The 16,008-nt window shown below is 41.0% G+C and overlaps 1 protein-coding gene across 1 annotated transcript in view; it reads right to left on the bottom strand.

The window, feature by feature from the left end:
- The window catches only part of LOC124805322 (DNA-directed RNA polymerase III subunit RPC7-like), a 44,545-nt gene extending 29,158 nt beyond the window's left edge, over positions 1–15,387 (bottom strand). Inside the window, exons 1-2 of the mRNA XM_047265842.1 lie at positions 15,313–15,387; positions 14,969–15,195 (exon numbers count right to left, since the gene is read on the bottom strand). Of these exons, the coding sequence (XP_047121798.1) occupies positions 14,969–15,111 (143 nt within the window). The 5' untranslated portion in view covers positions 15,112–15,195; positions 15,313–15,387. The remainder of the gene's footprint in view (positions 1–14,968; positions 15,196–15,312) is intronic.
- Between the last annotated feature and the right edge of the window lie 621 nt (positions 15,388–16,008).

Raw genomic sequence — 16,008 nt, 5'->3', positions numbered from 1 at the left:
TTTGTAATCCAAAAAACCGCCTGCGGCTTAGAATCGAGTGCAAAGCAAGCGGAAGTTCTTAAAAATGTCGGTGGGTGCTGCCACAACTTAGTTCTGCCGCCGAATATATGTAGTGCTACACAGGCATGCTCTGTAGGCACAAAGATAAATACAGGCGCCAAAACCTCTGCGTCAGTAAATAAATTTAAAAAAAAAGGTGGAAGACAAGCTTTTTTTCTCTGCGCCGAATTTCGACCACTGCATTTTCATACATTATCCAACGAAGTAAATACAAATTCCGTATTGTTCATCTTCGAATGTAGCAGCATTTCAATGTACTACAAAAACCCGACTGGCAAGAATGTTTAGGATGTTTGTCAATGTGGCCAACTCTACGTTCTGAATTTTTTCCTATCTGTGAGAAGAGATGGTTGCTAATAGGAACTTTTATAAATTGTGAATCACATGCAGTATTCTCGTCACCATAAGAATAATACGAACATAAACATTTTGCCATGTACTGTTTCATGTTTGCTGCTATCTCATTTAAATTCTGTCAGCGTAATAAACCACAAAACTAGAGCGAGACAACAGCAAACGCGGAAGAATATACATACCATGTCATGTTTATATTCGTATTAATTCTTATGCTAAACAGTGATACAGTCAGAAATGAAGCGAGGCAATTTACTAGATTTTTAAATCTAAGATGACTAATTTCTGTGCAGAATGTAATGTACTAAAGAGGCGCCTGCAAAGATTTACAAACGGAGAAAATTTTTCGCTAAACTCTTGTTCAGAACATCTTATATCATACGCAGTCTATTCTTTGGTTCTTTTTGATCATTATCAAAGAAAGCAGCAGTGTAAGTAACAACAAGTAGCAGTCTCTTGCCATTGTTTCGCTAATGAGACGATTCCTCTCTCTCTCTTTTTTTTTTTTCTTTTCTTTTTTTAATTGTAAGTGGCGGTAGTGCGCACAAAGCAAGCCATGCCGCGATCGGTGACAGGCCGTAAACACGCAGTATCAGAGTACAACAAACAAAGCATGACACAGTACCGTAATGCATATTCAGCGTAGAGTGACGTAAACACCTATAACAAAGAAAACTGCGCTTATCAAATCAAAGAAAAATAAGCAATCAATTCAAAACAGATGAAGCACGTGAAAAAGGAAGGGTACCTGTATAAATACGGACGGAGCGCCTGACGCATAGCAATGGCTACCTGGTAAAGCTTAACTGCTAAGCTTACGACTCGAACCAAACTACTGTAGCTGTATCGTCATTCATTCGACCTAAATTGTCTCATATTACAGTGGACCAACTTTGTTTCGATTTGGAGATGCGGCCTAAAACTTTTCTCTTCCCTTGAATTTCGAGTCTCAAATTTCAGGTACGGCTTAGATTCGGGAAATATTTTTTCCCTTGATTTTGAATCTCAATTTTCAGGTGAGGCTTATATTCGAGTGCGGCTTAGACTCGAGTAAATACGGTAGTTCACAAATACTCCTTCCAATGCTGACCAATTGACTGTAAACAACGGCATTGACTGTCATGTCGAATGTAAGCTGTACGCATAACACAACATAAGGAGCTGCTGCCAGGTACGCGACAGGCCTTCAACTTAAACACAAAGACTAGGAATATGTAGACAGAAGAACATGCCTAATTCCCTCACAGTGAACAGTATTTGCAATATTAAGCTCCAAGCGATAGCTGAGCCATAAGCCACATAGGGACACAAACACCCTACAGGTGCGACAACCAAGTAAGTTGATAGCTTGAAACATTTCATTTGTTAGTATGGGCATATTAAAAAGGTGAATAGTACAATTATAATTTAAAAAAAAAATTTCTCCAGTATTTTATGTGAACATTAAACTCTAGAAAAATTTACAGCTCCAGCCAGTTCCATAAAGTATGCTCTGTGTCACTTCTTTTTCTCAAGCATTCAAGAATTATTTAAGCCAAGAGTCTTACTGATAACATACCAGTGCTCACAAAACATTGTTACTTTACACAGAATAGTGTTCTAGTGGCCAAAACCAGCTGTAATAAAAATATATATGTTATTCATTCAAATTAGCCTAATCTCATTTTTCAGATGAAAATTTAAAACGCATAAAATCTCTCCACTCCATTCATCTTTAATGTCAGTCACAACTGACTAGCAATCACTGGGAGGATGACCTGAAAACGACCAAGTCATCTAAAAAGAATGGACCTTACCACAAGATGGAACTGAGTGTGTAAGAACATTGATATCAATTACAAATAGTCATGTTTAAAACACTTCCACGAGTGGCCTCATTCTCTCAGTCTCATTTCTGCTGATTATGTCTGGTCAAGCAAGATAGCTTGAAGGTGGGTAGACGCTGCACCGACTGTCGACAAACTAGGTCTATTTATTATCAAACAAGCCTTGGTAGCTGCATAGTTTTGCTGGATCACTGCCTGAAAGTGCTGAAGTTGGACTTATCCTTAAAATGAATAGCCAGAAGGTTCCTTTTAACGTTCAAAATTGGTAGTCCACCAATGATTAATCAGGTATTTAAGATCAGAAAGGTAGTGACCAGGCCTCTTACTGTCTCTAATGTTTACAAACAGGTAGGTAGTATGGACATATATAGAGCATAATAGTTCTTTTTTTACCAAATAATAAAAGAACAAGCAGTACGGACCAATAGTTGCTTCACTCACAATTAAGTAAAGAAGTCACAGCTGTTGTTAGTGACATTGTCTGAATGATCCAACACGTATTTTGACAGTCTACTGCTCGTCACTATAAAAAAGGTTCTGTCATCCCAGTTTGCACGAACAGAGAAGCAACTCAAAAGGTTCCCAAGTCTGGGCTGAACAACAGACTAGCTATACCAGACAAAGGCTATGACCAAAATGAACAAAATAACTGAAAATGTCACAAGCTTGGGCCTTATGAAGACTCACTCCAGGGTATTACTGAACTTTATTAATTTATAATAGTTTATAATTCCCTCCAGTCGAAAAGTTCATTTTTTATTGGCTGCTGATTTTTTCATATTTTGTTTATATATTATTTCTCATGAGCAGTATCTATCAGGGCATACAGCACTAATTTATGCCTACACAATGAGAATTCTGCATTGGTAACCACAGGCTCTATCTTGTACGTCAAAATTTAGTTATCGAAAATTTAGTGACTTTTAATTTATGACCCTTGCCCGTCAATACGAGTGTAACTGGATTCAGAAAAACCAGGTAATCAAAAGTATATCAACAGATCACAGAAATTTACAGTAATTTGGCTATAAATGGCACCAAAAGTTGGACCAGGTGAAATCTTTAATTAACAATATCTTTTAAGCTAATTAAGTATGTAATTAATATAAATACCCCCACCCTCTGTGAACCATAGACTTTGCCACTGGGGGTCTTACAGATAGCCATGCTGTAGGTGCAATCACATCGGAGGGGTATCTGCTGAGAGCCCAGATAAATGTATGGTCCCTGAAGAGGAGCAGCAGCCTTATCAGTAGTTGAAGGGCTATAGCCTGGATGACTGGCTGATCTGGCCTAGTAACATCGAACAAAACTGCCTTGCTGTGATGGTAATGTGAACAGCTACAAGCAAGAGGAAACTACAGCTGTAACTTTTCCCGAGGGCTCGCAGCTCTACTGCATGGTTAGATGATGGCTTTCTTTTGGGTAAAATATCCCGGAGGTAAAATAGTCCCCCATTCAAACCTCTAGGCGGACACTATGCAGGAGAATGTCAATCAGGAAAAACAAAACTGGCATTCTATGTATCCGAACGCAGAATGTTAGACTGGGCAGGTAGGTTAGAAAACTTGAAAGAGGAAATTGATAGGTTGAAGTTAGATATAGTGGGAATTAGTTAAGTTCGGTGGCAGGAGGAACAAGACTTCTCGTCAGGTGGATACAAGGTTACAAATACAAAAGCAAACAGGGGTAATGCAGGAGTAGGTTTAATAATGAATAAAAAAACGGGAGCATGGGTAAGCTACTATGAACAGCATAGTGAATGCATTATCATAGCCCAAGACACAAGCCCACACCCACTGCAGTACTAGAAGTTCATATGCCAACCAGCTCTGCAGATGATGATGAGAATGAAGAAACGTATGAAGAGATAAGAGAAATTATTCTGTTGGTAAAGGAAACAATTTTATTATGTTGGGGGACTGGAATCTGATAGCAGGAAAAAGAAGAAAAGGAAAAACTGTAGGTGAATATTGACTGGGTGAAATGAATGAAAGAAGAAGCCATCTGGTAGAATGTTGCATAGAGCATAGTTTCATTGTCACTAACACATGGTTTCACAATCATGAAAGGAAATTATATGCATGGACAAGATCTGGAAACATCAGAAGGTTTCAGGTTGATTACATAATGATAAGATGCATTTTGGAACCAGATCTTAAATTGTAAGAAATTTCCAGGGGCAGATGTGGACTCTGACCACAATTAATTGGTTATGAACTCTAGATTAAAACTAAAAGGGTATAAAGGCATTGGGATCCAGATAAGTTGAAAAAAACCAGAGGTTTTGTGAGTTTCAGAGGGTGCATTTGGTAACAATTGACTACAACAGGGGAAAGGAATAAAGTAGAAGACGAATGGGTAGCTTTAAGAGATGAATTAGTGAAGGCAGCAAAGAATCAAAGAGGTAAAAAAACAAGGCCTACTAGAAATCTGTGGATAACAAAGGAGGTATGGAATTTAAATGATGAAAAGATAAAATATAAAAATGAAGCAGGCAAATGGGAGTACGAATTCGCATGAATGGACACAGGCAGACAGCGTTTGTTGATAATGAGGATCACCCTGTGGTTAAACATGCCTTGGTGCACGGCCAGCACATCTTGGCGCAGTGTTACACCGTCCGGGTTATCTGGATACTTCCCACTAACACCAACCTGTCAGAACTCCGGAGATGGGAACTTGCCCTTCAGTATATCCTCTCTTCTCGTTACCCACCAGGCCTCAACCTCCGCAAATTTCAAGTTGCCGCCATTCATACCTCACCTGTCATTCACCAACATCTCTGCCTCTGTACTTCCGCCAAAAAAAGGTACTTCCGCCTCGACTGACATCTCTGTCCAAACTCTTTGCCTTTACAAATGTCTGCTTGTGTCTGTGCGGATGGATGTGTGTGTGTGTGTGTGTGTGTGTGTGTGTGTGTGTGTGTGTGTGTGTGTGTGTGGCGCGCGAGTATATACCAGTCCTTTTTCCCCTTAAGGTAAGTCTTTCCGCTCCCGGGATTGGAATGACTCCTTACCCTCTCCCTTAAAACCCACATCCTTTCGTCTTTCCCTCTCCTTCCCTCTTTCCTGATGAAGCAACCATCGGTTGCAAAAGCTTGAATTTTGTGTGTATGTTTGTGTTTGTTTGTGTGTCTATCAACATGCCAGTGCTTTTGTTTGGTAAGTCACATCATCATTGTTTTTAGATACATCTAAAAAGTAAGGTTGACAGGAGTGGAAAATGGCTAAGCAGGAATGGCTAGAGGACAAATGTAAGGATATAAAACCATATATCACTAGGGGAAATATAAATACTGCCTGCAGGAAAATTAAAGAAGCCTTTGGAGAAAAAAGAAGCAGTCGTATGAATATAAAGAACTCAGATGGAAAACACCCACTTGCTCTGTTTGGTTAAGTAATGGACTTTGGCACAAAGACATTGAAAAGGTAATAAGACTGTCTTGAGGACGGGTGGCACTTAAGGTATCGCAAAGCCCGACAATGACGACGGATGGCGATGGCAATGGCCGTAGTCCAACAAGCGACGGGCCAGCAGTAAAAGGTAAAAGGAGTCCATCGAGTGGGGGACTGCAATGATGACAAGGCAAATAATTGTATCAGACATGTCACAGATGACTATCAATACAACCTAACAAAGAGAGGGTGAACATTACCTGGGAGGTATACAGAAGCCAGCCAATATTACGGAAAGCCCAGGGGAGTAACCTGATCAGGGAGTGAGAGCATCAATGGGAAGTGGCCACTATTGATGAGGTCATTTTGCAGCGACCACTGTAATGAAGGGAGAAGGGGAGAGGAAGTGAGCGAAAGATCTATAGCAATGAAATGGGTCATGGTCCACAACAAGCTTGTCTACAAGGAGACCTCAATCAAATGAAGCACTGCCCCACATGGGGTGATGGGCATTAAAACCCCGAGGAGGAGGAAGGGAGGGGAGGGGAGAGTTGTTCTAGGAAGGTAGTTAGGGCAGCAGCTGTAGCTGGCCTAGCAGGAAGGAGTTAGATATTGCAAACTGTGACCCCAGAGCGTAAGTGTACTTTGAAAGCAACCGCTTCCAATTCAGTACAAATGGGAATCCATGTACTAACAAAGTCTGTATGGACCAACATGTAGATACCAACCAGAAGCCCTCAAAGTGCCAACCTGGTTCTAACAGAAAGTATGGAACCTACAAAGGGCTGGTGAATGAGTATCAGTAAAATAAGATTCCTGGAGAATGGGGACACAATCTACAGAGTAAAAGAAAATAAGGAATTCCAATTCTGGAAGGAGATGGTAGTAGCTATTACAATTCCACTGAATGAGGATGGAACGGGAATCCAAATGCAAGGCAAACGGGCTGAATCCCACTTGGTTGGTGGTTGGATGTGCGGCTTCCATAACACCGATCACAATTAACCTTGACCTTCTCTGGGAGAGTGTCCCTCTCAAATGCCAGAATAAAGGTGCCAGTATCAATGCAATTGTCCTTACAGCCTTTACGGACAAAATGAACACCCCACCTTCCAGTGGCCCAGAGTTTCTCAACAGTTTGAAGGATGAGGTCCCCATGGAAAATGTCTCCTAGAACCATATTCAAAGACTGGCGAGGAATAATGGACACCAGGAGGTGGCCAAGATGGTCACAGGCACAAAGGGCCACAGATTGGGTGACAGAAGCATATAGGTTAAACTCCTTCTGTTCATTCAGCAGTAATTCCGGTTGTCGTTTATTGTGCACATAAATCTCCATTTCCTCAAGTAGATTCAATAACTGTCACTTTGGTGCCCTATGCAACACTTTCATATTATTCTCTGTTTCCTACTGAATGTTTTTCTCCATCTAATGTGTACCAAAAGCACTCTTTATTTTGGCTATACATATCCTCTCTGAAACAAGTCTTGAAATTCCTTCCTTACATAGCACCAGGGACTTTTAGAGATTTAGTGTCAGCAAACTTAACTTAGTTGGTTACACACTGTTTTTGTTTTGTAACAAATCTGAAAATGGCAGTAGCCGAAACCGGTAATAGTGAAGTGTAAAAATTTTTGTGATCAAGACGGACCTATAAAATAAAGTACCAAAAATATTATCACAGACTCATTTTCAGACTTTATGTCTTCAATTGATAAAGCAGAAAGCAGGAGAGGAGCTTAAGAGATGTAATAGATCACCCAGATGGCAGAAAAAAACACTACAACTCCACTGGAGAATTGTGCTGTTTGTATACTGTGAGGGCGTGAAAGGACTAAGGAGGTTGGTTATGTTCTAGGTTCACCTGCTGCCACTGGTTGAGAAGCTATTACATTAAGACACGTAGATTATGAGACATCATGTGTGGCGCAATTTGGAGCCTCAGAGGCTACTGGGGTTGCTGCCGCAGCCAAAGAAGCAGATCATGCAGGGTCCAGTGGCCTCAGGTCCACTGGGATTTCCTTTGTCTTGGATGAGTTCTTTTTGTCTTTCTGTTATTTAGAAGGTTTGAACGACTAGGAGGGTTTCACTGAATTAAGATCATGAATTCCTACAACCGGCAGCCTGTTGTTCCTTCAGCTACTGACAGGTATCCAGTTGCTGGCAGATGTCTTTGAGGGATTGTCCTGAGGGACTCCTTCCTGGTGTAAGAAGCCAGATGAGGGTGATGCATCTCCAGCTATGGGATGGGACTCGAGGTCCCTGGTGGATGGAGAACCATTGCCTCCAAAGTAGGTGTTGGGGAAGCAGCAGGAGGAGAGCCCCCAACCATCAGAGGGCAGGCATAGTCGAGTGACCATGATGGCTCACAAAAGGATGCATAATAAAGTACCATCAGCAGAGGGGGCGACATCATCATAGCCTATAGCATACAATGTGGCCATGTGTGCAGGGTGCAGACATTCATTTGTTCTCAGCCTCTTGATATGTCAGTCTGTACAGAGTCTTATATTTTGTATTTTTTCTCTCTGAAAGCTGGTGCAGTCTGGTGAGCAGGCAGAACTGTGCTCTTCACAGTTTATGCAAACAGAGGAGGAGCACAGGGAACATTCAAGTTCAATGGTTGTCCGCAACTCCTACAGACTGGTCTGGCGGTGCAATGCGAAGACACATGCCCAAATTTCATACATTTGAAGCACTGCGCACTGTATGGCGGAGGGTGAGCAGGGGGAGGGGGTCAGCAGAACGTACAATATCACTTCACACCAGTATACGATCACCTTGACCTTTTCAGGTGACGAATTACCCTCAAAAACCAAAATGAAGGCACCAGTAGCAATCCAATTGTCCTTGGCCCCCTATGGAAACGACGGACAAGAGTACACTCCATTGCTCCAAATTGATGCGTAGCTCATTTTCAGACTTGAAGACGAGGTCATGATGGAAAATGATACCTTGAACCATGTTTAGACTAATGGGGAGTTGTGGTCACGAAAATGTTACCCAGCTTGTCACACAAGCAACCAACGCCTGTGACTGGGCTGGAAATGCTGTTTTAATCAAAATTGACCCACTATTCGTTTTGGAGATGGCTGCAACTTCCACAAATTTACCCTCTATATTCTCTACAAAGAATAAAGGCTTTGTGAGCAAAAAAGAATCCCCATCTGTCCCTGTACACAGCAGGTACTGGGGGAGTATTTCTCTGCCTGTCGCTTAGCCTGGCATTTCTCCCAGAGCGTAGCCAGAGAAGGAAACATTTTGGGGTCATATCTCTATGCGCTGACCAAGTTCTTTCCTTCTGAAGACCTTCTGAAGACCTGCTGGAGCCATGTGACCACCAGTGGGAGAAAGCTTCATCTGCTTCATATGCAGGTCATCCACCATGATGACTGTGCAGGTAGCCAAGCACATACTCACAAAAGAGTTGTAAGCCCCTTGGGGGAAGGGGGCCATAGTGGGAATACTACAGTTCACATTAGCCAACTTCCATTCTATCGGCAAAAGGAACCACATAACACAGCTGTCCACCACTTCTTTTCATCCTGTTTGAAAATCTCAAGCTGACTATTCGGTCAGAAGCTACAGGTCAAATGAACAAGGTGACATCTGAGGGAGCTGTGACACGTAGCGAGGCAGTGTGTTGACCCGCTCCCATATGTGATGTCTGTCCGGTCGAGATGACACACTGACACAGGCATTGTACCCTTCTCTATCTCCCGCATCGGGCTCTGAGAGCCTAGTCCTTACAGGTGAGTCTGTAATACTGTTCTGTCTCTTTAAGTCTGGTATCAAACAGATAGCAGTACTTAAGGGCAGATTCTGGTGATCACCACTAGAGTGGCTGACACGAAAGTGGAGTCCTCACGATCATGGCCACTGCAGCTTTGTTGCCATGTAGGTATCGTTAGTGGTGCGGTAGGTCAGAGCAGCTGAGAGCTGAGTTAAGGCGCTATATCGAGTGTTCACGTCTGATCTCAGTGTCTTACTGTCTTTATAAAGGTGCTCTGATGTGTGTTCAGTGGTGAACAACAATGCAGGAGCAACGACTTACTTGTAGTACTACTCCGGTGTGTGGAAAGAGTGGAAAGACATTCATAAACAATTGAAAATTATCATATCAAATGTACTCAAGTTTTTTACTGAACTTACAATGAAGAAGCAAGGAATAACTTAAATTTTGCGCAAATTCATAAACTTACTGCTAAAGCACTTGGTGCCTCCAAGTCAACTGTAGGCCATATTAGCAAATCTGTGTCATTGGCAGAATCTTCAGGTATGAACGAGTGTTCAGATTCTCCAAGAAAGGGATTCGAATGTGAACAGAAATCAACCTATTTTGACAATTTTAACAATGAGCTCACGCGTAGAACTGTACTTGGATATTACGACAGAGGACCACAGTTGGAATACTACAGTTCACATTAGCCAACTTCCGTTCTTTCGGCAAAAGGAACCACATAACACAGCTGTCCACCACTTCTTTTCATCCTGTTTGAAAATCTCAAGCTGACTATTCGGTCAGAAGCTACAGGTCAAATGAACAAGGTGACAGGAGGATATGCAACGAATTGACACATGGTGCAAGGAATGGCAATTGACTCTCAATGTAGACAAGTGTAATGTGCTGCGAATACATAGAAAGATAGATCCCTTATCATTTAGCTACAATATAGTGGGTCAGCAACTGGAAGCAGTTAATTCCATAAATTATCTGGGAGTACGCATTAGGAGTGATTTAAAATGGAATGATCATATAAAGTTGATCGTTGGTAAAGCAGATACCAGACTGAGATTCAATGGAAGAATCCTAAGGAAATGCAATCCGAAAACAAAGGAAGTAGGTTACAGTACGCTTGTTCGCCCGCTGCTTGAATACTGCTCAGCAGTGTGGGATCTGTACCAGATAGGGTTGATAGAAGAGATAGAGAAGATCCAACAGAGAGCAGCACGCTTCGTAACAGGATCATTTAGAAATCGCGAAAGCGTTACGGAGATGATAGATAAACTCCAGTGGAAGCCTCTGCAGGAGAGACGCTCAGTAGCGCGGTACGGGCTTTTGTTGAAGTTTCGAGAACATACCTTCACCGAAGGGTCAAGCAGTATATTGCTCCCTCCTATGTATATCTCACGAAGGGACCATGAGGATAAAATCAGAGAGATTAGAACCCACATAGAAGCATACCGACAATCCTTCTTTCCACAAACAATACGAGACTGGAATAGAAGGGAGAACCGATAGAGGTACTCAAGGTACCCTCCGCCACACACCGTCAGGTGGCTTGTGGAGTATGGATGTAGATGTAGATGTAGAGGATAATGTCCAATGACTAAAAAACTACAGGCTGACCTCCGTGAAAAAATTAATTACTCAGGTTCAGAGTCCTCCATTCTTCGTCTTCTCCGCTCCCTTGGTTTCCGATTCAAGAAGTGTAATGAGGGGTGGAAATTCTTAATGGAACACAGACACACTGCAGCAGCAAAAATGAAGTTTTTTCATACAATGCACTTCTTGCGTGCTGAAGGCACCAGGCCTGTAGTGTATTTGGATGAAACTTGGGTTTCACAGAACCACACCAATAAGCATATATAGCACGACTCCAAACGAAATGCAGTTCGAAAGTGCCTACTGGTAGAGGTGGCCAATTAATCATCACCCACACTGGTTCATTAACCACAGGATTCATACCAGAGGCCATTTTTTTTTTTTTTTTTGTGGTGGTGAAAATTCTTGCCAATCCAATTACCATTCAGAAACGGAGAAGTTTTTTAGAATTGGTTTATTCGGCTGTTGTCTGCGCTGGAAGAAGGGTCAATTACCATGATGGATAAGACAAGTTACCACTCCATTCAGATAGAAAAGCTACCACATTCAAATTGGTGCAAGGCAGATATTATGGAGTGGTTAAAGAGAAAGAATGTTTCATTTTCAGTCAATGAAATGAAGACTGATCTCCTGTCTGAGGAAGAAATCGTAGGTGCCAAAAAGACTTACGAATTAGATCAAGTGGCAAATGAAATGGGTCACCAAGTGGTAAGTCTACCACCATATCACTGCCAGTGTAATCCCACATTGAATTGGTGTGGGCCCAAGTAAAGCAAGAAGTAGCGAAAAGAAATACTACTTTAAAACTTGATGATGTCGAGAAGCTAAGACACGAAGCTCTTGACAATGTTACTCAGCAGGACTGGGAGAGGTGTGTAAAACAAGCAGAAGCACTGCAAGAAACTGATTTCTTGAACCAGGGTTTAAGAGGCACCATAGTGGAATCTGTGATGATACACCTGGCTGAAACAAACGATAGTGAATCTGAAGACACTGAGCCAGAAGATCCTTCAGTTTAGGTAAGTGCTGTCTATGTAAAAAGCTGACTTGATTTAAATGTTTGTCTATTCATCTTAGTTATAGAAGACATACTGCGAATGTTTTTCCCTTACAGTAGACGTCTGATAAATTTATCAGAAGTGGTGGCAATTAGTTTACTCGGCAGTAACTGTCAATTAAAATAAGATTGTCAAGTCTGCATTAATTAACAAAAACCTGAATCAAATGTCTTTACATTTGGATATAATCTTACTGCATTCGGTTTACTTGTACATTCGAAATTTAACTCCTTTTTTTCATAGAATGATTTACTGGCTGTTTCATAGTAAGGGTAATGCAGTTCATAAAATGACAAAATGTTGTGGTGCTTCTGTATCAACAGTATATATAAACAGTGCACTAACATTAGAACAGTCCCAGCACCTATTCTGATTCTCCGAGAAGAGCACAGAAATCTATGATATTTGACAACTTTTACAAAAAGGTAGAACATAGAATTGTATTACTTTCATATGATAGAGGACAGTATCCAATGGCTAGAGAAATACAGGGTAATGTCCATGATAAAATTTATTATTCTGGCCAGTCACTTCAATGCACTGTCTTCTCTGCTCACTTGGTTTTTAGTTCAGAAACTGTAATGATGGATGAAATTTGTAACACAAGGCAGAGAATACTACAGTAGTAAGAAAGAGGTTTCTGTGTACCAAGCACGTATTGCATGCCGAGTATAACAGGCTTAAAGCAATTTAGATAAAACTTGGATTTCACAAAACCTTTCAAAAAATATTTTGCTTAAGTTCAGTGAAAATATTGGCTTCAAAATAAGAATTACTTTTGCATGGTGTATATTGGCATTTTGAGTCACGGATGCAATGAGCTTTCCGAACAAAACTCTCGGCGATGGCCTACAACGACATGTGCGCTGCTGCGCACAGATTATCACAGAAGTAATTTCCCTCTGTACGTGACACGATACAATAATGATGTCTGAAATGTTACCAAAAATAATTCTTAACAACTTTCTTGTGGGAAGTTTCTTTGCAGCCCTACAGAACAAAAATTCATTAGCGACTACATTTTTTTCTATGCAGTCGGCACAGTTTCACACCTCTTATATTATTATTTTTTATCTCAGAATACTTTTACATTTCTGAAATAAAAGATTCAGCTTTTGCATCTGTAAACTTTGAGGATGTTCATATATATTTTTCAGTCCAATTACATTAGTGATTCTGTTACTGCCGCAGGTTGAAGTAAAAAATTATTTTCCTCCAAAATTTCTTGTAAGGTTAGTTTGCATTTTTTTCCTTGCAGCTAATGAGAATTTTCTTTTGGAACGTACTCCATCATATTCTAGACTAAAAATAGAGTTGCCAAATATTTTTAAATTTTTACAAACGTTTGAAATTATCACTAAAAAACTGGCAATGCTGTAAGATGACGAGATGACCTTGAAGCCCTATTTTCGTGCCAGTTACTGAAGTTGTGGGGAGGCATTAACAGTTCAAAATAGTGGCCAGACGAGAGCACTCCACACGATGTCAAAACCAGCTCTGTCCCTGAAACGATCTCACCGAAAACCAACTAGCCATCTCAAAAGACCAACACTGTCAGCTGTGCCTTCCAGTCACCCCCCAGTGAGTATCATCACCTCTCCTAACTGACTTCCAGACGCCACACTTATTGTGCCCTCATTTTCACCCACAAATATGACCTCAGTCCATGCCATAAAGAGACCGCCGCAGGCAATAGATTTTGGAGGCCCCCAGTGACTGCAGCACTGTCTGCAGCTGTCAAAGGCACAGCACCATAAGGAGAACTGGTCCCTACAGCCTGGTTAAAGGAGATGAAGGATCTAATATCTCACCACTCCAGTAACAAGAAAATTGAGTAGTGTGTGGCAGCAATAGTAGTTCCAATTTCAGTAGTCATGACATCAGGGGAACGCAGTAACACCATTCGAAGCAATAAATACTCCTCTTGATGGCTGGATCAGCAGTTTTTATCTTGCTATTGAGGCCTCTGTACACCAGTCCTTAAATATGGCAGTTATCTCACTTTCTGTATCTGTACATCGAGTTGGAAATATTGACGGTGTATGTTGTCTTTAGATGATTTTTGGCTTCGTTCATAGGTACTAATTTGAGCTCACATTACTTGCAATCTTAACTTTCACTTCCAACTAAATTCTGAGTCATTGACTTACTTATAATATTGCTTCCTGTAGCTGCATGATTCACAGCAATGATCTGCACAGTTTGTGTCCGACTCTGACTCATAAGGACAGTTATAATAGCCAAATTTAAATCCTGATAAAGTACTGCATTTCAACTCAGTAGCTGACAGAAAGGTCAGAATAAAATTTACATGAAGTCACTTTCAAATAAACTGAAAAACCATTCTTATGCCTTTCATTAAATCAATTTAGTGACAACAGCTTTCAATTTAATAACAGCCAATCACAAAGATGTCACAGATCAGTCAGTACACTCATGTATCTAATCCAGGATGATGGTAGGAAACTGCAACAGACTTTCTAAACCACTAAAACAAAGTTTCCATACATTGGGAGTGTGGTCGGTGAGAGGAAAGTCCAAGTACAAACACTCCATCAACCAGAATATGCTCAGTCCGAAGAGTAAAAATTCGAAATTGGGCCACAAGCAGTAATCTGAAGTATAAGCAACAGACGAGCTGCCGAGGGCGGGAAATCTTGAGGCACAGGGACAATGAGAACACGCTTGGGCTCGGGCAAACAGCTCGGGTCAGAGGCAACAGCTGGCACCGTTGCGAGACATCGAAGAATCTATTTTTCAAGTTCTATCTCGTGTAGAGGTCACTGCACCATACATGTTTGAAAATGATCTGAAAAGTGCCTGTTAGATGGTGAACATAAGTATATGTACTCCCAGTTTTAAAAAGACTTGCACTGCACTTTTTGGAGTGGCACAAACGCATTCCTTTGCTACTTCGAGTAATTCCCAGCTAGATAAGTCCTTACCTGAGGTGCACAGGTCTATTCTCCAGTGGTGGGTACAGAGGTGGTGGCTGCAGCACAGGAGTTGGCATTGACTCTCCAACGCCAAAACCCAACTGCTCTACTCCCGACAGCTGGGAACCACGGCCCCTTCCTCGTCCAACCATTATCTTCTAGTTTTAGTTCACAAACTTAGGAACAGGCTTTCTTTCAGTCTCTCTTTCTTCTTCTTCTTCGTCTTGGAAATTTTCCTATGTTTAAAGAAACCTTATGGTCATGTCATGTAATTCAGAAAAAAAACCATACAATTAATTTCAAAATTAAGAACAGTCTGTCTCCACTACCAGAAGCATTTGAAACACACTTACTGGATCATATATCACTTTCACAATGAGTGAACAACTTGGGCACGTAGCTACTTCTTCCCCAGCTTTCAGCTCCTCCTGTAAAAAAATTTTTTACACTAATACATCTGCTCAGAATGTGCTATTAATTTTTCAAATTTAGAACAGTAATACAATACCAATATTTTATACTGAACTCATATTAATAAGAAAGACTACAAATCCTGATTTAAGAATCATATTAGTAACAACTGATTTCCATGTGTTAGTTTCTACAGTATCATCAGCAGCCGGTTTACTTGCTGTTGAAAGTTGTGACCCCACTTATTCATTTATTTCTTAAGTAATTGGATCTTAGACTACCCATACCCATCCACACTAGTCTTTAGCTCTTCTTAATATATGTGCTGGGGATTTCTTTGACCAACATGGAAAGATAAACTTCTTGTGGTGATAAGTTGTTCTATAATGGAAGAATTTGTTCTTTTCTCTGTTCAGATACATGTAACATCTTCAGCCAACACCACATTACAAAGGCATCAATTCAGCTGTTGTCACTAGTTTTCACGGTCCAGGTTTCATACCCATACAAGAACACAGAGAACACAAATGATTCTGCCAGGTGCATCTTTGTTGTTTTGGATATTATTTAGTTCTGTCAGATCTTCATGAGTTTAGCTAATGTGGCTCGGCCAAGGATGAGTCATCTTTTTATTTCTT

Source organism: Schistocerca piceifrons, chromosome 7 (genome assembly GCF_021461385.2).
Source record: "Schistocerca piceifrons isolate TAMUIC-IGC-003096 chromosome 7, iqSchPice1.1, whole genome shotgun sequence".
Lineage (NCBI taxonomy): Eukaryota > Metazoa > Arthropoda > Insecta > Orthoptera > Acrididae > Schistocerca > Schistocerca piceifrons.
Note: the sequence above shows the minus strand (reverse complement) of the source record. Positions and strands in the feature narration are given on the sequence as shown.